Here is an 11611-nt window from a genome sequence, read left to right as displayed (position 1 = left end):
ACTTACATTTTCTCAAATGTACCCTCGGAAAAAAATGTGTAAACAGATTTTTATTTTATCAAATCTTTTTTTTTTAATTATCTAGATTTTTATAAATAATGTTCTTTACACCAGAAATGTTATTTATAAACAAGCGTATGAGTTTTAGTAAAATTGACCAGTATATATCACTATCAGACACGCAAGACAGAGATGTATATTATACACCCGACAGGAAATCGCTTGAATACCTGGACGTGTCACCTCACAATACCTTTGGGAGTAATACCTTTAGCCATGCAGGTGATCAGACAAGGGAAGGTCCGAATTTATTAAAATAAGTTTATTACATAAAAGAATTATGAACAAATTAGATTTTCGAAAACAATTTTCACGGAACACTTATTTTTGTTCATTTATGACTTTGAACTATAACTTTTTAACCAATTCCCATATAAACAGTTAAAAACGACATGCAGACTTGGTTACTTACCAAAAAAAACCATTTTCCGTATCAAATTAGTAAGTCGGATAATACAACCGTACGATTGACAAGATATCCACTCGCAATTACGACTACATTAGGTTACTGCTTTGGTCTTTTATGGTTCAAAGACATATCGTGGCTAAAAACGGAAAAGATGGTCAAAGATGGTCAAATTGGCGGCACACAGAGTATTGATACTCTAATTTCAAAATCGATTATGATCTCTTGTCTAGCAGAATAGATTTAATATCAATGAATTTGAGCATTTTTATACAGAATGGACATAATATCAATTTTTGATTTTTTTTGCGGAGTTTCCCTTTAATGCCCGCGTCACACTGTCCCGATTTTTACGCCGATGGCAACACGATTATGGAAATTTTCAAAATCGGGACTGATCTTATCTAGATCGGGCTATTCGTAGTGCCATCTTTAATCATCGGCCACTTTTTCAAGCCTTCGGGGACAACTTCGGGAAGGGTTCTAAATTTTTTAACATGTTAAAAAATCCCCGAAGGTGCGTCCGATGTTGAGGGTTCGTATTGAGTTCGTATCACCATCCTCACCATCGTAATGTCACCGGGAATGCATCTTTGAACATCGTATTGCATTCGTGTTTCCATCGTTTCCATCGGGCAGTTTTGACATTACGACGTCTACACGAATGAATCACGAAGCTACCCGAAGGTCTTACGATGGCAATACGAATTCGTGAATACCTCGTAATCCCGTCGTGTTGCCATCGAATAAAAGTACGAAGGCGACAAGATGGAACTACGACGGCAATAAATCCAGCTAAATGTAAGTTAATTTTCGCGCTAAAATACATTTAAAGTGCCATGCGCGATATGCACTGGTCAGTCTAATACGACAGTTAAGAAAGACGTTCACAAAACATGGAGCTCATATCATATGATTTTATGAAAACAAGAAAGGCAACAGCGTTGTTTCTATTAATTCAAATGGAACAAGAAGAGCAGCTATTACAGGCTCAGGATTTACTTTTACAAGTAAAATATTATTTTTTGTCAATTTTTCATATCAAGTAACATAATGAAAATCATAAACGCGCCTCGTACACCAACACTGCAGGTACACGTATATAGGAAAACCAACTTTTTCTTCATTATTCTGATTTTTTATGTATCGTCTGAGTTGTTGTCACACGAATGTTTACTCCATAACCATTTTGTTTTCTATATGTTATATTTTGCCGCATTTGTTGCTTTCCCCACATCCTCCCTTTTGTCTATATTATTATGATATTCTCCTGGAAAGAGCTCTTTTTGAATAAAAGGGATCAACGAACCCAATACCTTACCTTTAAGATAGATCAGTAAAGAAGGGGGCAAGGGGTTTAGCTGTTATGCTGTTATGGGGCATTTTAATTCTTTGTTATCTGTTATTCTGAAAATATATTTGCTGTTAGCTGGTATTGTCTTATTCTTTGTTAGCTGTTATGAGGCTTTTAGTTTTTTTGTTATCTGTTATTGTGATAATGTATTTGCTGTTAACTGTTATCGAAAATTGAAATGTTAGCATTTTTTGACAGCCACGAACGAACATATTAAATAAGAACAATTCTTAATACGACAAAAAAGAAAACATATGGCCAGGAATATCTGACAAGGATCTCAATCAAGGACTAGATCCTTACAACAAATTAACCTTTTATATTATATGGTACATAGACTCAGCTCTTTTCATAGCAGAATACATTGTACAATGAAAGTTCCCACCATGTACTGGGTTCCGAAGCGGCACATAACTCATTACAAACAAAGGTTTATTTCGTCTTCAAGCCATCGTTCCACTTCTAAACTATGTATTCTACTTATTAATTACTTTTTGAGTGTCAAAATTGGTTCGAGGTACTTGATAAATTGCATGCTTATAATTGGGGCTTTTGATTTTTCTACCCTATATACAACTTTGCCCCATAGTCTTATTTAGAAAAAATCACACACCTCATTAAATCGGCATTTAAAAAAGTTAGAATGGGAATATATATATTCAAACTCTTTTAGGTCATTTTTTGGTAGCAACAAACACAAGAACTATGTCAATTGGACCTACTTAGATACATAACTGCCCTTGAATTTTTACTAGATATCTTTTTTGTCTCTTCGACATATTCCTCATTTTCATTCTCAATTTATTACTCACTATTTAAATTACAAGCAGGTGTGACATTCTATAACTGTACAAAAAAAAAAATGCTGAAAAAAGTATGCTTTAACAAATAAACAGCTACGCCATGAGCGCATGATACGCCCGTCACCTTTTTGAAATATTCAATATAACTTCTCAATGTCATATCAGATATTTATAAAATCAGTCAATATATATCAGGTATATAACCAATACATCAAAGTTTCATGAGAACTGCTGAAAACATTTTTGAGTTATTGTCTGAAAACTGGAAAATACCATCTTTTTTAATGAATCAAACCCTTAACTGAATAACATAAAATCGAAAAAAAAATAAAAATCGAAAGTTTGCTTACAACAATAGATATTAACAATTCAGCAAAGTTTCATGAGAACTGCTGAAAACGTTTTTGTGTTAATGTCCGAAAACTAGAAAATTCCCCTTTTAATTAATAAAACTCGGAAACGTAAAATATAAAATTTACAAAAATTGAAAGGGAGCTCGTGTCAATAGATATAAACAATTCACCAAAACTCCTTGCAAATTTGTGAAAGGATTTTTGAGATATCAGAAAACTGAAAAAAACACCATTTTTATTGAATAAAACCCCATTACTCAGAAACTTAAAATCTAAAATTTATAAAAAAAAAAACAAACGATATGGAGCTCACGTCAATAGATATTGACAATTTCCCAAAGTTTTATGTAAATTGGTTAAAGAGTGTTTGAGTTAATGTCCGACATGTTGACGACAGACGGACAAGAATATACCAAATACATAACTAGATACATAATTCTAAAAACCATGTTCATAGCTAATGGAATTCATTACAAAGGATTATACCCGTAATAAGAAATACTGGATTGGTCAAGGACTCGAATTATTTTAATATTTCATTTACTGTTATCTGTTTTTGTCCATTTCAATTCCTTGTTATCTGTTATAAGCCAAATCAATTTGCTGTTTTGCTGTTATTGGGACCACCCTTGCCCCCCCCCCCCTCAGTAAACATGGGCATAATTATGGGTGATTATTCAGACTAGTGCACACATTTTACAGTTCAAACAAGGCAATGCCGAGCGTGGCATCCCCTCGTATGTAACATATTGGGGACAAATACGGACACTATATTTGTATATGACACATGCAGAAAATGGTAAATTGAATATGCATATTTGATACATAAACTATTTTTTTTAAAATCAACCAAAAACATTCAGTAACTGGAAATACCTTTAATATTGTCTTTAGAACCAGCAGGTAAAAAAATGAGCAACCAATTTCCTGTGTATTATGCTACATGTATTTCAAGGATAAATAACAAGTCCATCTGCATGACCTTGATCTTTGGCCTTGAACGTAAAAAATGTCAGATCATTACAAGGAGGAACAATATACCAAATGTGGTTAAAATCTTTTGAAGCATATTGGTTTTAGAGTGTCCACAAGGGTGATATTGCCTTGTATTACAACTTACACTGTGACCTTGACCTCTTAACTTTAAAGTCAATAGCGCTTAAGATATTCTTAACGAGAAACACCATACCAAGTTTTGAGCATTTTGATTCTAGAGTGTCCATAACAATTTTATCTCATAAGCTGTACACGACGTCTTTTAGACATCGTATGGCCATCGCGGCATCATCGTAATCCATCGTGTAGCCTTCGTAATCCATCGTGTAGCCTTCGTGATCCATCGTGTAGGCTTCGGCTGAGATATGAAGCTTAAATACCCGTCTTCGGTTAACCTTCGTATGTCCATCTTTTGCTATCGTATATAATTTCGGCACCATCGTATAGACTTCGTTATTCATCGTACTTGCTTCGGTCACTTTTTGGTATTTTAACGAGATCGGGACCAACTTCGTACGAACTTACAATTTTCGCATTCGGGTGTCCATCGTATATAAAAATCGGGACAGTGTGACGCGGGCATAAGCAAATGGTTAAATCTCGAGGACATCTTTTCCCGATATTTCACAGTTTGACGTCGCGCAAAATATAATTTACGGCAGCAATTTCAAATGTGTCAAAAAGAACGAATGCTTCAATTATTAAGTAAGAAAATTTCTGTCAAAAATCATTATATAGGAAACTTGTATTAAGGTCATATAATATGTGATAAGACTGATAATAAAACACTTTTTCAATGTCATGCAATAAGGTTTAAATGCAAAAAGTTTTTAGAAGAAAGAGTTTAATGTCTGCTTTTTAGATTAATTCTGCGAATTGTTTTTGTCTGTTAAAACATCAAACAGAGAGATAAAGAAATAAAATGGAGGATTGAAATGGAGAATGTGTCAAAGAGACAACAATCCGACCAAAGAGCAGAAAATGGTGCGGTTAAACACGACTACGGACTCCTAAGTGCAATAATGAGTTATAATATGGTACTAAGGACTGAAAGGGGTGGCTGTACAATGTACACATTTCTTATCTAGATAGATATTGATATATAATGCATATATTCAAATTCAATCAATAAAAGATCACAAATGATAATAGAACAATGCCTGTGCCAGTTTTCGTTAATTTTTCCGAAAATCACTGTACTATAAGGCACGTGTCAAATTACATAACTGATAACACAATCACCTTAAAAAATGAAGAAAAAAAATTATTTGGATAAGAAAATTACCCTGACATTTAGATATATTTACAATAAAAATATGCTTTAAATTTTTAAAATATCATTTAATATGCATCGGTTTATGATTAAATGAAAAAAAATAGAAAATTGTTAAGCTGGTTTTTTTTTATTTCAGGAAGGAAAATAATGTTTGCATCAAGAAAAATAGCCCCTCCCCTATAAATGGTCATTAATTTACCTAAGTGGGGTTTAAATTTGGACACCGATCGCGAGGCCTGACTGCCATAAACAACAGATTACGAACAGCAAACAGTGGATACACCAATTGATATGTACAATGTATGAAAGACAACGACGGACACAAAATGATTGCACTGTAAAATTTCAACTACCATTAAGATCGATTTTTTTCAAATCTCCTTATCAAATTAGACCTGCATTTAAAAAAGACATGGGATATCTATTACCGTTTGGTTTCAAATTGGAATTAATAATTGTATTTTCCCTAAGAGTTTTAGGCAAAACCCCGAGAATCTCACCTCCTAGAAATTTGAAGTGTCAGGATGTTTGGAAATATGTATGAATTTTCTTACATACTTGAAATTGTATAAAAGGAATAAAAACAAATTCAGTATGTTTACTGTACAAAGAAACAACAGACACCAATTGTGTCAGTTATATTGTTTAATTCATTTTTACTGAGAGAAAAAATTGATTAATTGATTATTCAGTGGTTGTTTAAATGTCCAGTGGCAAAAGTTTCATGCATATTCAGGACCAAAAGTCCTTTCAGAAGTATATAATAAAGTATTTGGTATAACAAATGTTTAAATTATTTGGTAAATGTCATTTTCTTAGCTAGTTCTAATTAATTTGTACGAATCAAATTTTCTAACAAAATAATATCTTTTGCTCTAAATTAACATATACGATTCTGATAACAATGGATAATATAAGGAACATTGTAACTTACATAAAAAAGAGATTATGATTGTTTAATCAGTTGTTTTGTCAGTTCGCTCGTGTCAGTCGGATCACTGATTTTCGCCAATATCAAAGAAAAACCGACACGTTCTAAATAATGTCCAACTACCGATTTATTGGTGAAATTAACCTAATATGTCCTGTTCATAAGTATATACAATGTATGTACAGAACTACAAAAATTTGCAGTGCATGTTAACATAAAAGAATCAAATAATTTCTGCTATGCTTGTAGTGAATACGAAAACAGCTTACTATTTTTTTAGATATATACATACATGTATAAACCGTCAAAGTGAAAAATTATATAACATGAAAATAAAAATACATAGATCATTCATTTATTGCAATCAGTTATATCAAACATGTAGTTGAAATAATTTCTAGAACCAGTCACTGTCTATAGATATAATGCGTCGGACATTGTATGCATATAAATAAAATTAAGATTTTAACTGTATGAAATAAAATTAGTTTAGGGTTTCGCGGAACACAATGTCTCGCCTTCTTTTGCCGCTTCTGTCTAAGTTCAGAAATATTTCCGGTGCATATAAAATAGCCGACTTTAATTTAGTTATTTGAATCTGAGCTGGCTACAAGTATTGCCTTTAATTACAATGCATATAAATTTTAAATACTATTTTAAATATAAAAGCTTTGAGAATCGTGTAAAAAGCGTTCGTTGTTCATTCGTCAATGAATCATTCAACGTGCGTGTATCGTGCGTGCGTGTATCGTGCGTGCGTGTATCGTGCGTGTATCGTGTATTTATCATTCATCGTGCATCGTGCGTGTATCGTGCGTTCATCATTCATCATTCATTTTGCGTTAATCCTCCGTGTAACGCTCATCGCTCATCGTGCGTGTATCGTGTATCGTGCGTGTACCGTGCGTGTATCGTGCATTCACCGTGCGTGTATCGTGCGTGCGTGTATCGTGCGTGTGGTCAGTTTGAATTTTAGAAGGTCTGTAATACATACTTAAAAAAAAAAAAATAGAAATAAAAAGAAAAAAAAAATACAATATAATAAGGAATAATAATGAAACAACTAGACTGAAGTGAAAGGTTGTAAAGTAGAAATTTAGAATGTTAATGGATTGTTTTAAATCTTTGTGTTATTCTGATATAAGATTGTACGGACGCAAAAATGTCTTTGTTTTGCTGAAAAAAAGGTCACCGTCACCAGCTAACAGAAGCTCAATGGATATAGCATAACGTTCTAATTTAGAAAACAGTATTACTCTTACTTCGTTGTGAAAAGTGCACTCTAAAAAATAGTGTATACTATCCTCAACAGGGTGGCCACAGCTGTATGCCGGATTTGCTTTAATATTAACACGTTGTTAATCTGAATTGAAAGAACTGCACATATTTCTCAAACGTGTATGAATGATATTAAGTTTTCTATCCCCACAACTAAAATAGGAAGGTGGCTGTATCAATTTGGACTTCATCTTTCGTTTAAAAATATTTATATTTTTGGACGTACGTATGTCGGGGTAAGTCTATTCCATTCAATAGTAGTGGATGGGAAAAAGGATTTTCTAGTTATGTCTAGTCTATAACCGGGTACTACATAATTATTACTGTTTCGCAAATCGTAGTTAGATACTTGACCAACAAGCGGGGGCATTAAATCACAGAGATAATCAGGGGCAGTCCTATTATGTAAAGAATAGAACATATTGAGCTTTCTGGATTTTCTTCTGTCCACAAGCAATTGCCAGCCAGTTTCAAAATATATAACTTCCCGACTAGCAAACAGGGGCAATCCAGTTACTAACCTCCCTGCTTCTAACTGAACATGTTCTAAATTGTCGGCTTCTTGTTGAGTACAACCATCCCATAACTCACATGCATATTCCATAACGGGTCTTATAAAAGTTAAATATATACTAGCAAGATAATTTCTATTCAATACATATTTCAATTTTTTAAGAACATTTAATCTTGTGCTTGCACACTTTAAAATATTTTCTATATGTGTATGGAATTTACCATTGGAATCAAAAGTAATCCCTAAGTGTTTATGACAGGAGACAATTTCTACTAATTGGTTTTGAAATTCTATATCAATATCATCTGGGGAAGTATGGCAGGAGAATATCATAGCCTTTGTCTTATTAGGGTTAAAATTAATAAGCCAATCTTTAGACCATACTGAAATTTGTTCTAAATCGCTGTTTAAGACTTCCTCTATAGTGTAAGGGTTATTGCTGGAATGAGAAAGAGATGTATCATCAGCAAACAATCGAGTTAGACTTGTCAAATTATCAGCTATGTCATTTACATAAATAAGAAATAGTAGGGGACCTAATACGGAGCATTGCGGAACTCCTGCATTAGTATTATCAAAAGGCGAATAGGCATTTGAAACAAAAACGCTTTGTTTTCTATTTGAAATATAAATTTCAAACCATTTATATAGATTTCCATCAATACCATACGCTTTAAGTTTTATTAAGAGGCCACTATGCCATACCCTATCAAAAGCTTTCGAAATATCACATAATATAAGAGATGTTATACAGCGATCATCAAGTGACATGCATATCCTATAATACATTTCTATTAGCTGGTGAACGGTAGAATGACCTAGAATAAAACCTGATTGAAATTTGTATAATAAATTGTTTGCTATTAAGTGATTAAATACATTTTTAAACACAATTCGTTCAAAAACTTTACCCACTGCTGATAATAATGAGATTGGTCTATAATTGGAAATCAGTGATTGAATAACGGCATGACAATAGCTGTTTTCCATTGACTAGGAAACTCTGCCTTTTCAAATGACAAATTAAATAACAATGATAAGGGTACACTGACAGTATAACTTGTCTTTTTTAACATTTGATGACTAATTGAGTCATTACCTGATGCTTTTCCCAATTTTAAAGTCTGCAAAATATCAATGACTTGATTTGAGTTAATATAGAAAATATCAATTTTAGAATTTGACCTAGTAAGAAATTCTGGAGATCTATCATTATTTTCATTGATAGTAGATATGGAACAAAAATACTTATTCAAAAGACATGCTATATCGTAATTTTCAGTGACTAATTCGTCATTTTCATTTTTAAGTTGAGTGATATGAGTAGAATTACCCGATGTCTTAACTAATTTTTTCATTAATGACCAATACGATTTAGAATTACCAGATGCAAACTCGTCCAACAAACTATTTGCGTTTAAGTAAAATTGATCTTTTGTGTATCGTTTTAAATTATTCACATGATTTCTTTGCTTTTTATACTTATCCAGATCTGGAATACTATTGGACCTACGAGCTTGTTTGTGTAGTCTATCACGTTTACGTATTTCTCTTCGTAGGTCAGAATTAAACCATATTTTATCATTTGGTCGTATAGTTACTTCTTTTTGAGGAATACAGTCATTAATATATTCAAGAAATTTATTTTTAAAATTTTTACAATTTTGATCCATACTATTTTCAGCATTAATTATTGATTCCCAATCAAAAGTAGCAATGAGCTCGTTACATTTGTCGAAATCGGCATTTCGATAGTCCCAAATCATTCTTTTATAAGTAGTATTATTTTGTAACCTACCAAGATTATTCAAGAATATAATAGTTCCGTCATGATCACTATACGTACGATCTATTTGTATTACATGGGAATCGTAGACATCACATGAATCTGATACCAAAATAGGATCTAACAAGGACTGGCGTGTAGCACAAAATCTGGTTGGTTCGTTTATAACATTTTTAAGGCCATTTAGTCTCATAATGTCAAATATTTTATGTGAATGGTCAGTAAGAAAATCTACATTTACATCACCCGTTATTACAACATTTGGAGTATAGCTCATTGCGTTTTCGATAGATTCATGAAATTTATCCCAAAAAGTATTGTTATTTGAAGGTTGTCGATATACAACACAAAGGAGTAATTTGTTAGAAGGGAAGGTAATTATAAGCCATAATGCTTCATTATCAAAATCCAAATCAGGTCTCGGTTTGGCTTGAATAAATTTACTAATATAAATTATAATTCCTCCCCCTGAGCTATTGCGGTCTTTTCTATAAGGATCTCTATTATAACCCTCAATAAGAATATCTTCATTTTTTATATTTTCGTCAAGATGCGTTTCCGTTTAACAAATCACATCAGCTTCATTACTAATGTTTTCAACATAGTCTACTTTATTACGCATACTTCTAATATTAAGGTGAAAAATTGAGAAAAAACCACCTAAAGGACCAGGATTAACTTATACATCATTACTTAGCATTATTAATAATAATATCACAAATGTTAACATTGGTTTCAATAGAAACAAATCAAGATATATAGAATAGCATACCGACATCAAACATTTGCATTTCATAATAAGCAAGAACAGTTCAAATAAATAAATGTGTCTTTTTCTTAAACACATCATTTTCCTACAAAATACTGAATTAAGTTTACAGTAGAATTGACCTATCGACGATCGATAAGCTTGAATATCATTACCTATTGTCAAAAACAAACATAGTTATACAAGAATTCGACAGGTCTAACAATACAATAACTACATCTAAACAATATTTCGTCACTCCAGTCAAAAACATAACAAAACATATGTACAATAGTTTAGATTGTGGGAATAAATGTACAGGCTGTGGATGAAAAAATATTTGTTGAGTAAACTTTGATAAAAAATAGAGAAAGCAAATAAATGCATGATACATCTGATTATTTTTTCCAAATGTAATGAAAAAGAAAGGAAAAAAAATAAAAAAAACAACACATTGTTGTACGATTTTACATAGCGCGAAGAAAAATAAATACTACATACTAAATATTTTAATTCTTATAAATGAAGAGAATAAGAAAAATTTGGTGTAACTTTTAATTTTGAATTAAAATTTCGTAATTGTTCCTTGCAACTCAACATTGTTATTCGTGTGAACCTTTTTGTGATGTCACATACCTTGCACGCTTGAACAGTTTTGGTAAATAAACAATAACACGTGGCAAGAATTGTTGATCAATAGTTCAGGAATTTGTTCATTTAATTCGTTACGGGTAAGTTTATTTATTTATTATCATTGTTTACAAATAGAAATAATACTTTACATTGATCTTGTCTGTCTTTATATTGTGTATTTGCGTACAACTAAATGTCAATAAGATGATAATAATATGTTATTTCAGAACTAATTTAGACAAGAAAGAATGGTAACAGTCGTTCTAGTTTTCATATTTGTTACAAGTTACTCAGTCTTAAGATCTTTTACATCTTGAAAGGATTTTATAAGAATTTTGTCCGAGCCGGAATTTTTTTTTTGTGAATACTCTACCATCAAAGGTCCAAAACGAGTGAATCTTTTATTCTAAGTTCTAGGGAACATTTGAAGACACGTAGTAATTCAACGTATAGTTATTTATTATTGCTTAAGG

General features: G+C 32.1%; 2 protein-coding genes across 2 annotated transcripts; both read right to left on the bottom strand.

Moving 5' to 3' along the window:
• Positions 1–7665: 7665 nt before the first annotated feature.
• On the bottom strand, positions 7666–8061 carry LOC139526684 (uncharacterized). The gene has a single exon (XM_071321876.1). It carries the CDS (start codon positions 8059–8061, stop codon positions 7666–7668), a length of 396 nt encoding a protein of 131 aa, XP_071177977.1.
• An 860-nt stretch (positions 8062–8921) lies between these two features.
• LOC139526600 (uncharacterized) lies at positions 8922–10034 on the bottom strand. The gene has a single exon (XM_071321787.1). The coding sequence runs from the start codon at positions 10032–10034 to the stop codon at positions 8922–8924; it is 1113 nt and encodes a 370-aa protein (XP_071177888.1).
• Between the last annotated feature and the right edge of the window lie 1577 nt (positions 10035–11611).

The sequence above is a fragment of the Mytilus edulis genome, chromosome 1 (assembly GCF_963676685.1).
Source record: "Mytilus edulis chromosome 1, xbMytEdul2.2, whole genome shotgun sequence".
Taxonomy (NCBI): Eukaryota; Metazoa; Mollusca; class Bivalvia; order Mytilida; family Mytilidae; genus Mytilus; species Mytilus edulis.
The sequence above is the reverse complement of the archived record's forward strand: the minus strand, read 5'-3'. Positions and strand labels throughout refer to the sequence as shown.